This window comes from Dermochelys coriacea, chromosome 3, assembly GCF_009764565.3.
Source record: "Dermochelys coriacea isolate rDerCor1 chromosome 3, rDerCor1.pri.v4, whole genome shotgun sequence".
Classification (NCBI taxonomy): domain Eukaryota; kingdom Metazoa; phylum Chordata; order Testudines; family Dermochelyidae; genus Dermochelys; species Dermochelys coriacea.
Genome location: NC_050070.1, coordinates 148299632 through 148317423, shown reverse-complemented (window position 1 = coordinate 148317423; position 17792 = coordinate 148299632). Strand labels below are relative to the sequence as shown.

General features: G+C 38.8%; 1 protein-coding gene across 1 annotated transcript in view; it reads right to left on the bottom strand.

Moving 5' to 3' along the window:
- BIRC6 (baculoviral IAP repeat containing 6) overlaps positions 1-17792 on the bottom strand; it is a 342876-nt gene that overhangs the window by 244010 nt on the left and 81074 nt on the right. The window contains 7 exon segments of the mRNA XM_038394017.2: positions 469-602; positions 8007-8154; positions 13822-13919; positions 14288-14419; positions 14529-14690; positions 15178-15308; positions 17513-17691. Coding sequence (XP_038249945.2) covers positions 469-602; positions 8007-8154; positions 13822-13919; positions 14288-14419; positions 14529-14690; positions 15178-15308; positions 17513-17691 — 984 coding nt within the window.

The following is a 17792-nucleotide window of genomic DNA, read 5'->3' as shown; positions in this document are numbered from 1 at the left end:
AGGAAACACCAATCACAAACGTATGGGTGAAACAAACAAATTAAAAGATTAATGCCTGAACAACAGAGAGAGGGCTTTCATAATGATGCATCACACAAATTAATCAGTATCATGTAATGCCTGGGATCCACATTTGAAAAAGCATCAAAACAAGTGTCTACTTTAAAAGCATAGGAGCCATGAACATCTATGTCACCAAACTCTATGCATGGAAGCAATTATCTTTAAAAAATCATGCAAACAAGTTGAGGCAAGTCGCTTTCAGAGACAGATACGTGCTCTTCAGTTCTCAGAAGAGAATGTTTTACACTTTCACAAATCTACTCGAAGATTAAAATACAGAGTCACTTAAAGACTACAATACTAAATGCTTATTAAACCAATAAAAGAGGGGGAAGAGATATTCTTCTTAAGAGTTACTATTTTTAAAAGTTTCAGATCAAGTATAATTTTTTAAAGTGTGCATACCTGAAAGAACATCAGATAAATCAATTTCATCCGATTGTACACCAATGCTGCTGTTGTATACATTCTTACAGGAAGAGCCACTCATTTCCAAATCAAAGAGAACTGGATCAAAAGGTGAACTATATAATCCATATCTGCAAACAGAATAAGACAGTTGAACACTTCTTCAAACACCAAGCTGTAATTATAAATTATTGAGAATGCATAGAGACTCACAGAGACAAAAAGCCAAGTAGTTCATTTAGGATTTTGGTTGTATTATTTCAGTGGACTAAAACTCACATGCCTGTCATTTATTCAATGGATCTTTGAGGTTACTAATTATTCATATTTCACTAAAATCCTCTAAACTGGCACACATTGGTGGACAGCCTACTATCTTGATTAAGCAACTGTCATTAGAACAGTCTCGAAGACTTAATACAATATTGTCTTGAAAGTATTCTTAAAAACATAAGAAAGCCATAGGAATTACAATTCATACGCCCAATAGCCACCCAGCAGCATAGCAGTATACATATATCCACACATTACTAGCTGGCTTAGTTAAAGCAATAATCTGAAGATATACCACTTTTCTCCCAAAGCTCAAAGCCATTCAGTCTTCCACAAAGATGGTATTTTCAGCATGCCCTGCATCTCTCTGGCAAAGAGAGGTGGTTGGAAATGTTCTGATGGAGCACATTTTCATCAGAAAAATTCATTGAAAGCTAATTCATTGAAAGCTAAACATTGTGCAGAAACACATTGATTTTGACTAATCTTCCAACAGTACCTAGGCGAGATTTCAAAACTTGCCTGCCAGCTCGCCTGCCTAGGTCCTCAGCAGCCCACTTAAAGGTCTACCTTTGAGCCTGAACCCCAGAGTCTACAATTTTGGGACAGTGCTGCCATACAGACTGCAAAGGAGCTAAGGACCCTCGGGCTTCCCAACTCTCACAGCCCATTACCCAAGAGTTAGGCAAACTCAGGGAATCAGCTGGCCTGGGAGTCTGGAAGTCCTGGGACAGGCTTCAAGGGTCCACAACTGTGGGGCACCCCATCACAGGGATTGCCCCAAGCCTGGGGACCCTCAAGACTTCCAGCCTCCACGACTGCCCATAAATCCTGGAAGCACCAGCATCCCTGATTCCAAAGCAATCAGCACAGCATCTCTGCCATGCCAGAAACTCTGGAACCCTGGCAACTGTTGACTGAAATTGATATGATTCTTACAAGTTTCATTGCTGCCCATTACTGAATAGCAGCGGTGAAACTGACCAGCCTGTGCTCCGAGAGCTTCACCACATGAAGTAGGTGATAGTGAAGGAGATATCCATACTAAACATGTTGAACTGGCTATGATCATCATACGGTCATCCACGGTGTCTACAAGTACTGTTCCACACAGCCCCAAAAGTCAGACCACCATAGTTTGAATGGAAAGACATCTGCTCTCAAAGATGACATCATGAGGTCCTTTTACAATGGCACAAGTCCTTCTCCTTTGGGATGATGCTAGCATTGATAAAGTCATTGCACTGATTTGCCTAATGGAAAAAGTCAACAACAGGTGTAGCACGGGAACAAAAAAATCTGCATCTCCTGACAAGTACATTATGTTGTGGCTACATATGTGACATGTTTTAAAATATCATTTGGTACTTTCTAATGCTTGGGAAAAGGAGACACCCCAGAAGCTAAGACCACATGATATTTAATTGTATTTGACAAAACTCTGATCTAATGCTAGGCAATGTTGAGTCATGGAGGATCAAAGCAGCAGTGACAGTGGAGAGAGTCTGGAGTACTTTGGAGATATTGGAGATGTTTAACAGCTCATGCAAGGTTCAGCTGAAGTAGGGTTGAGGAGATAGTTGATGGCTACCTGTGTGATACGGTCATTTCTCTCCCTCATCCCCCCATACATTCTTCAGCAGCTCAAGAGGGACATGTAACCATCCCCACTTCATAGTTGTACACCACTTGAGCTATCCCTTCTCAAGCATTTACTTATGTGGCTTTTTCCCATGGCAGTAGCTAGTCACCAAAAGGGTATCTGCTCATTCACAGACAACAGGAAGCTAGCATTAATTTAAATGAACACCTGCTTCCACATGATTACCAAGTATTATACCATCTGATGGCAGTGATGAGAAAAAACAGAACACAGAAGTTGTAGAGACTGAATACTATCGAACATATATTCCATAAAATGCTCCTTAGTGAAAAGTTTACCAGTGGTTGTCATGTTATTTATAAAAAAAGCATGTGGCTACACATCACACATTTTTCCTGATGATTTGACTTCAATTATTTAAGAGTGTGGGAGAGAAGGGGAGACCATGCAAGCACATTAGCCTCAATAATTTGAAGGGTCCTAAAAGACTACGAAGATGACATTTCGTATTTTGTTCAATCTAACTACATACCATTACATTCATCTTTACCTTTGTAAACATGCAGCATTCTACAAATAAGTCAGTAGGAAAAACCTCTTTCTAATTTTTAAATATAGAAGCAGTTATGTTTTATACACATTTCATAACATGTGAACTGTACATGATGGGTGTGAAATCTCAACAGGAGAAAAAAGGCAGGAAGTTTGCCTTGATTAATAGATAAAGCCACACTGGGAATGCCAAGGAGCAGAGTAATCAACTCATAACAAAGGCTGTGATATCTGTACACGTGATGAGAAAGATGCTTCTGCTGTTGTTCCTTAGCTCATATCAACTGCAGAGGTATTGGAAAGGAAGAGAGATGGTCTCAGGTAACGGGGTCCCTGGACATCTAAAGCTTTTAGGTTAAAACCAGTACCTTAAACACTTATTAGAAACTAACAGGGAGCATGCACAGATCACAGAGCATCACTAACATGGTGTTAGAAAGCTGTGTAATGACTGGTGTTAGTCAAATAAATAAATAAATAAATAAATAAATATATGTGTGTGTGTGTATATATGTATACACACTCAGTAATGTTAAAAAAATGAATATTCTAGTTAAGAAAACATGAAGGAATTTTTGCTTTTGTATGTGTCTCTGCTAATACAGCATTTCAGAATTTAGCTTAAACAGTTTCAGAGTTGTGTAAACCAGGAAACATGGTCTGTGTGCTTTATTTGCAAAATACCTTGGTCTGAGCAAAGAGCAGGGTAAAGCAGAGTGTCATGAAATTATTTAACAACTTCAGGTGCCTCCCAGCCCCTCCTAAGAAAACAAGCTAACCAATAAAAACCCAAAGCCACAAAAACAGTCATAAGATAGAAACAACCAGATTAAGCCACAGATGATGACAGCAGAAAATAGATGACATAAGTAGACAGATGAAAGTAAGTTTTAGTGGGATATGCAAAAACATATTAGTTTAGGTTAGTTACTGGGGTTTATGCATGAGAATGTTTTAGATGGCGGGTTAGAATAGATGGGTACACAGATGAGGTTACTGGATAAGCTGAGTCTTTGCAAAGTTATGGAATAAGAGATAAAAATAGGTGATTTACAACAAGAAAGTGGAGAAGACAGAGGGGAAGAACACAGCAGCAATCAGAGATTTGACAAGAGTTGCCCTGTCCCCAGGAGAGGTAACTTGATCAATTCTCTTTCTTGCCTTAGCTGTTTTTCGTGTATATGTAATTCATTGGTGATAATAGCATTGTCTTAAAACATACAAAATGAAAGCTAAAAGACACTGTTTAAACCTACATTGAAGTGGATCTTGTTTTTCACGCAACGAGCTCTCTTCATGAAGCTCTGCCTGACATGCAGTCAGTCATGTTCTTCTCTAACTTTAATCTCCAGATGCAGCCCCAAGTATCATACATTACAGTAGTTTGATGTTGAGATGACAAGAAAAGAAAACTGATGTTTCAATGCCCCCTCCCAGTTCCTGTTAAACCACAGTAATAGAATGCTTGTAAGCACTGAGTAAGAACATCGCCTACTTCTAAGGAACAGCTCAACTACCAGATTGAATGAGAGTCTGGTACCTTAAAGTGACAGTGTCAAACTAAAGAAGTCATGGTACTAATATTTTATCTCCTTTTGTTACAAGTTAATATCTAATATTGAAATAAAAATATTTTTCTGATTTTCCAATTTATTTTCTTTGACAAAATACTGTCTAGAGAGACAAGGTGGGTGAGGTAACATCTTTTACTGGTAAAGGAGACAAGCTTTTGAAGAACACAGAGCTCTTCTTCAGCTCTGAGTAGCTTGAAAGCTAGTCTCACCAACAGAAGTTGGTCCAATAAAAGATATTTTATCTCACCCACCTTGTATCATAGATTCATAGATACTAAGGTCAGAAGGGACCATTCTGATCATCTAGTCCGACCTCCTGCACAGCGCAGGCCACAGAATCTCACCCACCCACTCCTATGAAAAACCTCACCCATGTCTGAGCTATTGAAGTCCTTAAATCATGGTTTAAAGACTTCAAGGAGCAGAGAAGCCTCCCTCAAGTCAACCATGCCCCATGCTACAGAGGAAGGCGAAAAACCTCCAGGGCCTCTCCAATCTGCCCTGGAGGAAAATTCCTTCCCGACCCCAAATATGGCAATCAGCTAAACCCTGAGCATATGGGCAAGATTCACCAGCCAGATACCCAGGAAAGAATTTTCTATAGTAACTCAGATCCCATCCATCTAATATCCCATCTCAGGGGATTTGGCCTATTTACCCTGAATATTTAAAGATCAATTACTTACCAAAATCCCATTATCCCATCATACCATCTCCTCCATAAACTTATCGAGTAGAATCTTAAAGCCAGATAGATCTTTTGCCCCCACTGCTTCCCTTGGAAGGCTATTCCAAAACTTCACTCCTCTGATGGTTACAAACCTTCGTCTGATTTCAAGTCTAAACTTCCCGGTGGCCAGTTTATACCCATTTGTTCTTGTGTCCACATTGGTGCTGAGCTGAAATAATTCCTCTCCCTCTCCTGTATTTATCCCGCTGATATATTTATAGAGAGCAATCATATCTCCCCTCAACCTTCTTTTAGTTAGGCTAAACAAGCCAAGCTCCTTAAGTCTCCTTTCATAAGACAAGTTTTCCATTCCTCGGATCATCCTAGTAGCCCTTCTCTGTACCTGCTCCAGTTTGAATTCATCCTTTTTAAACATGGGAGACCAGAACTGCACACAGTATTCTAGGTGAGGTCTCACCAGTGCCTTGTATAATGGTACTAAAACCTCCTTTTCCCTACTGGAAATGCCTCTCCTGATGCATCCCAAAACCGCATTAGCTTTTTTCACAGCCATATCACATTGGCAGCTCATAGTCATCCTATGATCAACCAATACTCCAAGGTCCTTCTCCTCTTCCGTTACTTCTAATTGATGCGTCCCCAACTTATAGCTAAAATTCTTATTAATCCCTAAATGCATAACCTTACACTTCTCACTATTAAATTTCATCCTATTACTATTACTCCAGTTTACAAGGTCATCCAGATCCTCCTGTATAATATCCCGATCCTTCTCCGAATTGGCAATACCTCCCAGCTTTGTATCATCTGCAAACTTTATTAGCACACTCCCACTTTTTGTGCCAAGGTTAGTAATAAAAAGATTAAATAAGATTGGTCCCAAAACCGATCCCTGAGGAACTCCACTGGTAACCTCCCTCCAACCTGACAGTTCGCCTTTCAGTAGGACCCGTTGCAGTCTCCCCTTTAACCAATTCCTTATCCACCTTTTGATGTTCATATTGATCCCCATCTTCTCCAATTTAACTAATAATTCCCCATGTGGCACGGTATCAAATGCCTTACTGAAATCTAGGTAAATTAGATCCACTGCATTTCCTTTATCTAAAAAATCTGTTACTTTTTCAAAAAAGGAGATTAGGTTGGTTTGGTACGATCTACCTTTTGTAAAACCATGTTGTATTTTGTCCCATTTACCATTGACTTCAATGTCCTTAACTAATTTCTCCTTCAAATTTTTTTCCAGGACCTTGCATACTACAGATGTCAAACTAACTGGCCTGTAGTTACCCGGATCACTTTTTTTGTATGTCTAATATCCTGAGACTGACATGGCTACAACTACACTGCATACAAAATACTGGTCAATTGCATTCAATGGTTGGGGGGGAGGAGAAGAGGGAAGAGTTGGTGAGGACCCAGATGTAGGTATAACGCCTGGAACTAATTCTGTCTTAACTGACCAGATTTCAAGGTTATATCCCTTTAAGTACCAGCCTGGGGGATTTATAGATTTCCATCTAGAGAGACTCAGGATCCTCTGTAATTCCTCCTCTATTCAAACCCTTCACATTGTTAATAAGCTTGACTAACATAGTGGTAAAACAAACCACAATTTTCACAATCTGCAAGAAGTATCTCCAACAGTACAGGGCTCCATAGCACCAGAATGGGGTACAGGAAAGTGCAACCTACAGAATTGCCATCACCAGTTTCCTGGATATCCCTCCCATGCTCTCCAGAAGTTGACCAGATTGGTCTGTTTAGTGCAAGAGTTCAATCACCACCACAGCCTGGAATAGTATTTCTGTTTAATTCATACATGGACCCATTTTTCCAGGGAGTTAGTCCAGGTTTTTAAACCTGAAATTTGTCCTTTGGTACCAGCACATTAAAAATATGGTGGACTCAGCAATAAATTGCAAGAATTTGCAGGGTCCTGTGGCACTCCCCAATTTATAGCAGTATACACAGGCTGGAAGGATTCCATTTTTTAAATCGGTAAATGTCCATAAACATTGATTTCACCTTAGACACATACAAACAGATGAAAAAATATTTCCATCAATAATTGAAATTTACAGATCAGAAAAGGGGGGGGCGGGAAAGATGCTTGGGAACTTAGAGTTTAAAGAGATTTACTCTGCATATTTTGACAAGCAGTGATGACAATTTGCATAAACAATTATAAAGCTTTAACTTTTTTAATCTGAATGACTACGAATTGTTGTCTGGCCCCACTCTAATTTCCCTCAACTATGAAAATGTAAATAGGTAAAAATCTTTTAAAATGCTTTAAAATAAACAAATTGATATTATCTGTTGAAATTAGAAAAATTAAAAGTCGAATTCTGTAAAGCCGAAGCGTGGCTTCCTTTCACACACTCAAAATAGGAAATCCTTTGGTCTGTGTTGAGTTTGAGAGTTGCTGGTGAACAGATGCATTGCATAAAATATCACACAACATGTATTTGTATTTGCACACTTTAAACAGACACAATTACCCAATTCCCTTCTCGTCTCTGCACCAGTTAAGTAACATTTCCCAGAGCTGCGTTAATCAATGCTTGATCATAAAACAAAATATTGCAGAAAGAATCTGTTGAACAGCCATGTTCATTTCAACTTTTCAAAAACATACATAAAAATTAAGATCAGAAGAAAAAAGCCCGATTATACTTGTACCAATACTACAAATCATGGAAAAAAACAAAATTTTTAAAAAAAAGTTACTTGACAGTGTCTAAGATCATTCAAAATACCATAAACATTTTTTTTTAATTTGAGTAAACAGCATGCTTACAAGAAATGTGCATACAACTACATATTTTCCTCTCAATACCTTGTTTGAAGTAAAGCTTCCATAGGTGTTAGCCGGTCCTGCAACTGTCTGGACACAGCAGTTAGCAAGGATGCACAAGCTGTACTGCATCCAGCCAAATCTTCATCCTTCACATAATTCAGCAATACAAAATACCAATACACAGATCCTAAAGACGGGAACAGGAATTACAATTCAACAGAAATATGGCTAACGTTGCATTCAAAAAAAGCTCAAAATCAATTAAAAATGGCAAAATTTAAGTATCATAATATTGATAATGAAATGCAAAAAACAGTCACTTCCTAAAAAGTTTTAGGATTTTGTATCATTCAAGTATTTTAACCTCCAACAGAATTTTACATTTTTACATCAGCTCAACTTTAGAATTCAAGAAAAGGAAGTTCCCAGGAAAATGTTTGTATTAAAGTAGTTCAGTAAACATAGAAGAGTCAAAGTAATACCATTAAATTTATAGTGTAAGTGTGTAACTATCTGTTAAACAATCCCGTTTTTCTAATTATGGCATACTATACTATATATATATATATATATATATATATAACCTCATCTCATATGTTGTATATATTACATACTATATATATAGTCTCATTATTAGTTGTATAGTATGCCATAATTAGAAAAACTATATATTCAGGACATCAGGAGAGAGAAACATACAACCATGTTTTATTTACATAGCAGCACCAATGTTGTCTCTTTCTAATGCGTACATGATTTATGCTCATGTTCCGCAACTAGGTGTGTACGATTCTTCCTTAAGAGTACTGTTTACACTGTAGAGAGTAAGCCAGCTACAATTAAAGATAATGCTGTTTCAGCACACAAAGCATTAAGTTGTTGGTTTTTTATTTTTTTTTTTGGGGGGGAAGGGGTGTTTGTTTCGTTTTTTACCTTAAGAACTATGTTTCTTGACAATTAACTTGGTCAAGAAGGTTAAGTTATTAGAAAATCAAATGTTAGATTCTGGTTTTTGGAACAATGTTTCATGGAATTTTATGTGCATTACATTAACTTAATTCCATGCATTCCAATGCGTTTTTCTTAAATTAGCAATCCTCATACCTATATTTTCAAAATGTCTGTTACCTCAGCAACTAGAACAGTTACGGTTGCCAAGCTGTATGACATAGGTATGAAAAAAAGAAAAGGAAAATCTAAATCAGTTAACACATGATGAAGACTTTGACATTTTAATCTTATACACTTGGACAGAAGTAATCTTTAAGGTTTTGATTTTGTTACAGTTACAGTTACTGCAGTAATTCTATTTTGCCACTTAAGATATATGGCTAAAAAACAAAAATTCAAACACATGCTTTATTTGCTAGTTATGTAATTTTAACTAAATTATTTAGTGTTAGATAGACAGGAGCAGCTAACAGGGGAGTTATGCAACGGACTTCTCCAGGTGAGGAGGAGAGGTTATGTGACCCTTGGGGTAAGTTTGTTGTCCGTTGTGTGAGTGTTTGTGTTTGTTGTGGTGTGCTTGCTGCTGAACTGAAATACACCAGGTGGTCTGTTTGTTTGGGGGACCATGTGCTGACCGTGTGGGTGCTGAGCCTAGCGGCCTGCTAGGCAAGGCTGAGAGCTTCTTAACAAGACTTTGATCCCTAAGCCATTTAGCCCCATCAGCCCTTAACCAGGAGGCGGGGCTACTCAGGAAGACCAGGGCTTTAAAAAGCCCGCTCCTAAGCAACCAGAGGAGCTAGCGAACAGGAACAGCTAATGGGAGTTTTGCAAGGGAGTTGTGAGGGCGGGGGGGGAGGGGGGTGTTACACACACTTAACATTCCTTAAACTTAAGCTAAAAAACATCCCCGATTTTAAAAAAAAACACAAAAAAACCACACACAACAACAAAGGAACCAGCTGCAGAAGTGAAAAGAATGCAGGCAGAAATCCAGCAATAGAGTGGGAGCTACCCAGTTTATTACACCTAATGTAGCATGGAGGATTACCTGCCCTATGGGCAGGTGGCATGTGTGTGCATTCAGTGCAAGGAGCTCCTGACCCTCACAGATCATGTACAGGCTTTGGAGACCAGGGTGGCTGAACTAGAGGAGCTAAGGGAGACAGAGAGGTACATAGATGAGACTTTCCGGGACACAGTAGAACGGTCCCACCCCCGGTCCGACAGCCCCTCTGCTGTTGAGGAGGATGAAAGCCTCTGGGAAAGAGAACATCTAACTGGAGCAAAGGGAAATGATCCCACAGTTGGGACCCTCCTTCCAGATGATGATGCGGTATTCTCTCGTACTGAGGATACCTCTCCAGGGGAGGGAACTCCAGTTATGAGGAAGAGACAGGTATTAGTAATGGGCGATTCGATCATTAGAAACAGATAGCTGGGTTTGTAATGACCAGGAGAATCGCATGTTGACTTGCCTGCCTGGTGCGAAGGTTGCAGGTAGTAATTCCATGCTTGAAGAAGAAGAATATAGCAGTAGGCATATATTACTGACCACCTGACCAGGATGGTGATAGTGACTGTAAAATGCTCATGGAGATTAGAGAGGCTATTAAAATAAAAAGTTCAATAATAATGGGAGATTTCAACTCATCTCATATTGACTGGGTACATATCACCTCAGGACAGGATGCAGAGAAACTTTCTTGACACTGTAAATGACTGCTTCTTGGAGCAGCTAGTCCTGGAACCCACAAGAGGAGAGACAATTCTTGATTTAGTCTTAAGTGGAGCACAGGATCAGGTCCAAGAGGTGACTATAGCTGGACCACTTGGTAATAGTGACCTAACAATTAAATTTAACACCCCAGTGGTGGGGAAAACACCACAGCAGCCCAACACTGTAGCATTTAATTTCAGAAAGGGGAACTACACAAAAATGAGGAGGTTAGAAAAACAGAAATTAAAAAGGTACAGCACCAAAAGTAAAATCCCTGCAAGCTGCATGGAAACTTTTTAAAGACACCATAATCGAGGCTCAACTTAAATGTATACCCCAAATAAAAAAAAACATAGTAAGAGAACCAAAAAAGAGCCACCGTGGCTAAACAATAAAGTAAAAGAAGCAGTGAGGGGCAAAAAGGAATCCTTTAAAAAGTGGAAGTTAAATCCTAGCGAGGCAAATAGAAAGGAGTGTAAACTCTGGCAAATGAAGTGTAAAAATATAATTAGGAAGGCCAAAAGAATTTGAAGTTCAGCTAGCCAAAGACTCAAAAAGTAATAGCAAAAATTTTTAAGTACATCTAACATCTATGTACATTTAAGTACAGCAGGAAGCCTGCAAAACAACCAGTGGGGCCACTGGACAATTGAGATGCTAAAGGAGCACTCAAGGACAATAAGGCCATTGCAGAGAAACTAAATGAATTCTTTGCATCGGTCTTCACAGTTGAGGGTGACAGGGATATTTCCAAACCTGAGCATTCTTTTTAGGTGACAAATCTCAGGAACAGTCCCAGATTGAGGTGTCATCAGAGGAGGTCTTAGAACAAACTGATAAACTAAACAGTGATAACTTACCAGGACCAGATGGTATTCACCCAAGAGTTCTGAAGGAACTCAAATGTGAAATTGCAGGACTACTAACTGTAGTCTCAAAAAGAAAAGGAGTACTTGTGGCACTTTAGAGACTAACAAATGTATTTGAGCATAAGCTTTCGTGAGTCTCTATTTGTTAAAGAAAAGGAGTACTTGTGGCACCTTAGAGATTAACAAATAGAGACTCACGAAAGCTTATGCTCAAATACATTTGTTAGTCTCTAAAGTGCCACAAGTACTCCTTTTCTTTCTGAGACTACAGACTAACATGGCTGCTACTCTGATAACTGTAGTCTGTAACCCCTCATTTAAATCAGCTTCTGTATCAAATGACTGGAGGATGGTTAACGTGATACCAATTTTTAAAAAGGGCTCCAGAGGTGACCCCGGCAACTACAAGCCGGCAAGCCTGACTTCAGTACCCGGCAAACTGGTTGAAACTATCGTAAAGAACAAAATTGTCCGACACATAGATGAACATATATTGTTGAGTTGGGGAATAGTCAACAGTTTTTGTAAAGGGAAATCATGCCTCACCAATTTACTCAAATTCTTTGAGGGGATCAATAAGCATATGGACAAGGGGGATCCAGTGGATAGAGTTTATTTAGATTTTCTGAAAGCCTTGACAGGGTCCCTCACCAAAGGCTCTTAAGCAAAATAAGCTGTCATGGGATAAGAGGGAAGGTTCTCATGTATTAGTAACTGATTATAATTTATGAAACAGAGGGTAGGAATAAATGGTCAGTTTTCAGAATGGAGAGAGGTAAATAATGGTGTCCCCCGGAAGTCTGTTCTTGGCCCAGTCCTATTTAACATATTTATAAATGATCTGGAAAAAGGGGTGGCAAAATTTGCAGATGATACAAAACTACTCAAGATAGTTAAGTCCTAGGCAGACCGTGAAGAACTACAAAAGGATCTCTCAAAACTGGGTGACGGGGTAAATGGCAGATGAAATTAAATATTGATAAATGCAAAGTAATGCACAATCTTAACTATACATATAAAATGATGGGGTCTAAATTAACTGTTACCTCTCAAGAAAGATCTTGGAGTTGAGGATTGAGGATAATTGTCGAAAACATCCACTCAATATGCAGCAGCAGTCAAAAAAGCTAACAGAATGTTGGGAATCATTAAGAAAGGGATAGATAATAAGACAGAAAATATCATATTGCCTTTATAGAAATCCATGGTACACCCATATCTTGAATACTGTGTGGAAATGTGGTCACCCCATCTCAAAAAAAAGATATATTGGATGTGGAAAAGGTTCAGAAAAGGGAAACAAAAATGATTAGGGGTATGGCACAGCTGCCGTATGAGGAGAGATTAATAAGACTGGGACTTTTCATCTTGGAAAAGAGACTACTAACGGGGGATATGATAGAGGTCCATAAAATCATGACTGGTGTGGAGAAAGTAAAGAAAAAGGAGCCACCAAATGAAATTAATAGGCAGCAGATTTAAAACAAACACAAGGAAATATTTATTCACACAATGCACAGTCAACCTGTAGAACTCCTTGCCAGAGGATGTGGTGAAGGCCAAGACTATAACAGGGTTCAAAAAAGAACTAGATAAATTAATGGAGGATAGATTCATCAATGGCTATTAGCCAGGATGGGCAGGGATGGTGTCCCTAGCCTCTGTTTGCCAGAAGCTAGGAATGGGGGACAGGGGGATGGATCACTTGATGCTTACCTGTTCTTTTCATTCCCTCAGGAGCACCTGGCATTGGCCACTGTCGAAAGACAGGGTTCTGGGCTAGATGGACCTTTGGTCTGACCCAGCATGGCCATTCTTATGTTCTTATACTTTGCTTACAGCTTTTTTGCTTATAATTAAATGAGTGTCACTAAAATTAAATTTTACAGTACAAGGGGAGCCTGTTGACCCATGAACCAATCCAAGAGTGCAAACTACTTGTCACTGGATCTAGGATTGGTTTTCAGTCTGTGGTAACTACGCTCTTATGTGCTGTCTAATTAACTAGTTATCTAAATAAATCAAATCAAGCTAAAATGATCCTGAGGTCTCTCTAATTATTAAATCAAACCCTTGTTGGTAACACTAGGCATTCTGCTTTAGAAAACAACTTCATAAAAATCAGTCTCTAAACTAATTTAAATAGAAGAGATGCTTATGAAATGAAACATTAATACATGGGTATTTCACAGGCTTGGCAAAAAGCAATCGATACTAATCAAATAGAACTTGTTCTTCTATCAAACAGGAGTGAGGGAAAACATATCTAATACAAGTATACAATATGCCTATAACAGCAAAAATATTTTATACATACCACCAGTTGCAGCAGCAGGTAGAAAAGATATATTGCCAAGCAAAGCCTTCAGAAGAACAGATCCAAATCCCTGCTGACTTGGGTCACATTTGCCATTACTACCAAAAAAACCAAAAAGATCTATGAAAGCTCATATTTCATTCTTCTTGTAGTCTCTAAACATTATGATACCACTGCATTAAATGTTCTAGGGAGTTTGTGACGTAAACATGTTTCCACCAGGGGAAAATAAAATTGGTTGAGAGAGGCTCACTTCCCTTGTAAACATACTTGAGCATATGAGTATTGAACATACTTGAACATACTTGAGTATTCCCAGGTGCATGGCTAGTATATTAACTTTTCTAACTCCCACCACATAAAATTATTTTGCACATTTAACTACAAGGAATAATAAAAACAAGTAAACTCTAAATAGAATTAGCCTCAGAACATGTATTACACAAACTCAAAATAAATCACCAACCTTATGCATAGTGCTAGAAACCGTGCACATTTGTGGGCTATGCTCCGACCTGCTTCAAAGAAGCACACACGTACTATATCAGGAAGACATTTACGTGTTTTAGAAAGTAGGCTCTCATTCCCATCCTTTGAGCTGTTTAAAAAAAAAAAGTAGTACTTTGGAGAATTATATAAGCTTTTATATTTAGGAAATTTGATACTGAAGAATAACTACATGCATTTAATTGAAATATCTCTTCTACCTGCCAGGTCCATTTGACTGCACTCCTGCCAGCCAACACAAGGTATCTAACACAAGGCTTTGAGCGTGTTCTGTGGTCAGACCATCATCTGTCTTTTTGCAAAGTGTGTTAAGAAGTTTTTCATGGAACTCTGAAAACTGTAACATGGCACAGCGTTGAACTCTAAAGAAGAAGAGATTAGTAACAGAAAAAAAGTTCAACTGTTCAAGTAAAACTGATACTCTTAGTGCCGATGCTAAATTTTATTTAAAAACTGGGCAACCTATGAGCTAAGAATGGGGAAAGATTTTTCCTCAAAAAGTGAAGTCCGATTCATTTCAATCATCTAGTTTACAGCAGTGCAACACTAATCCCTGCTAGTTACATTTGAATTTGAAGGCCAGAAAAATTTCTCGCTACCAGAATATGTCTAAGCATACACATTTCTGGTATTCTTTAAATGAAAATATCAATTTTTGATATCCATTACAATTTACACAGTATGAAGATTTAAGACCCATATATGACCATTTTAAATTTTTTAATCATTCTCCTGTCAACTAAATTTAGCAACAAATACCAATTTTCAGATTATGATTTGCCATAAATAATGAAGTTAAAAACCTAAACAACATTTAAATGAAACGTGTTTACAGAGAGACAGACTAACCTTTCCTTTGAAACAGAAGTTTTTTTAAATCTTCGAATAGTTACAGAGACCTCTTGAAGTAAGTCGCACCCTCTCAGATTGTCTGATTTTCGTGAAGAATTGCTGGCTTCAATTTTATTGGATGACTTTTCCTGACAAGTCAGAAATAAAACCAAAAACATTGGTTTCAAGAGTTACAGCGCTCATGATTCCTTCATTTATGCATCTTGTTCAGATGAAAGTGCTGGGTAATTTAAATTTTGAAATATTTATTACTTGTTAATACCGTACCGTATAGACAATGAGTGTATTCTAGCTTTATTTTTAAGCTAATAACTAAGCTAAACAAGTTTAATTTGTGCCCTAAAGAGCCCTAGACTCAAGGTGTGACTGACTCTAAAGAGGAATAAGTTCCAAAAGTAAAAACCCTCAGTTGAAAAAAGCCCTGGCTGGGGATTGTGGAATGTTTCAGCTTGGGAACCAAGAGAAGGAGATTCCTAGCTTATTTTAACTGCTGTATTGGGGTAAAAGTTGAGGGGTAATTTCAAGTAGTTTATTTACTGAGGGCCATCCATGTAATTGGCACTGTAAGATTGACAATGGCCCCCCTCCCAAACAAACAAAAAACAAAAAAACCACTAAGCTAGACAACAGTTCACAAAAACTGAATACTTGAACAACATATGAGAAGCTGGTCAGATCTCAGAGCAATTTGATTATATATTATAGGTGGAGCTGATAGCTTTGCTTATTAAATCTGCCTGAAACTTCCGATCGTGAGACACCATTGTCAACAGCTTATAACTGCCAAACTTTAATCATCTGTGTTAAAGTTTTCCATGTTAGGTGTTTGCTTCAGGGTGCGTTTTTTGAAAAAATTCAGCCAAGACTAATCAGCTGTTTCCTAAGAATGAGATGAGAGAAGAATATGTTGTTCTGCCCATGTTAAATTCTAGCATCATCTTCTTTTTCAAGCTCTAGTGCCCTCAGGCTTTGGAGCAGGGGCTTGAAATTTGACAAGAGATGGCCTTCTGACTCTTGCTGTCCCTGTAAAAACCCCACTTCATCCAGGGGCTAAGGCAGACTTTCCCCGCAACTGCAGCTCTGGACTTGGGCTGGCTGTGCAAGGTCTGGGCACCTGAACTGACAACATGCAGATCTGTCTCTCCTGTGCTCTCCATGGCCTGGCAGCATGGACAGTGAAGCTACCTAATTCAAACACAGAGAGATCAAGAGCCAAACCTGCAAAGGGGTAAAGACAGAATAAGCTGGGACAAAAAGCCATGAGGAAAGGGAATTGATGCTGTGACAGGAAAATGAGGAGGAGGAAATGGGACTGGGATTTGCAGTTAGGAGAGCAAGACTGTCTGGACAAGGAGACTGGGAACCAGAGAGAATGACTAACTTGACAAAAACTGGGATAAGGAGCAGGGGTTTTGAGGGGCGGGTGGGGACGACACCACACTGGAAACTGGCCAAGGAGCACATGGGAAGCAAGAATGTGGGCAGGGTGGAGGAGAAACCAACAGATCAGTTAAGGAGTCGTAGGGAGAGGAATTGGGACTATATGGGCAAGTAGACAGGGAAGAGAAACCTGAGGACTAGAAATTGGGGCTGGCTAGGTGAGGACAATGAGACTATGACAAGACAGGAACAAGCTAGAAGGATGGAACAGAAAGGGGTAATGTTTGGAGGGGAATGGGCAGAAGAGTCTGTGCCCACTATAGAACACTCCCCTACAAAGCCTGGAATGGGCTCCAAGATTTCTGAGACTCACCAGACCTCTGCTTTCAGGAAATATCTGTGAAACCCACTGGTTTATCCCTCTCTAGTGCTGATCTAAATGAAGGATGACAACCTATCAGTTATTCCATCACTGTGCGGTGGATCTAAAGGTTCCTACCTTGATGCCCTTGTGAGGGTCAACATGACGACATTTTTTTACTCTAGGCAATTAAACAAAAATCCAACATTAAAACAACCTTAAAGGTTGCCAAGTCAAGTTAGGAAAATATAGCATGTGGTCATGTAACTAAAGACTACCATAATGCTGGTACAAGGGAGCTCAAAAAAGGTTGTGCAGGCAACCTGAATTCTGGTATTTCTTATCATTTTAGTGCTTGACGTGTAGCCTTAATAACCATCTTTTAATGTAGGTTTTTTTTAATACCTAAACTACAGTTCTGGTAGGTATAAAACTTAGATAGTTAATCAAAATTTCACTAGGATTTGTTTTAACTCTCTTATGGTAGCTGTATAAAGAGACCATTCATTTCCAAAATGGGGGTTTATACAACTGATTCTGAAGCTTTAATATACATAAAATATAGCTGCAACTATGTTTATTATTCAATACCTTGCCTGCTGCAACTTTGGCCAACAGTGATGCAAGAGAATTCCCTTTACTACTTTGAGGTTTTAGAGATGGTATCCTTATAACAGGCCGGATTCCACCATTACAAATTTCTTCTGTTCCTCTGTCATTCACTGCTTTAACATGGATTAAAAATGAACGGTACTTGCCCCCAGCCATACCTGGAAAAAAAACAAAAAGGAAGAAAGAGCTTCTACACCTGTACTATATTCAACTGAAAAGATTTTAATTCGATGGCTAACATTCACAACCACCTGAGTTA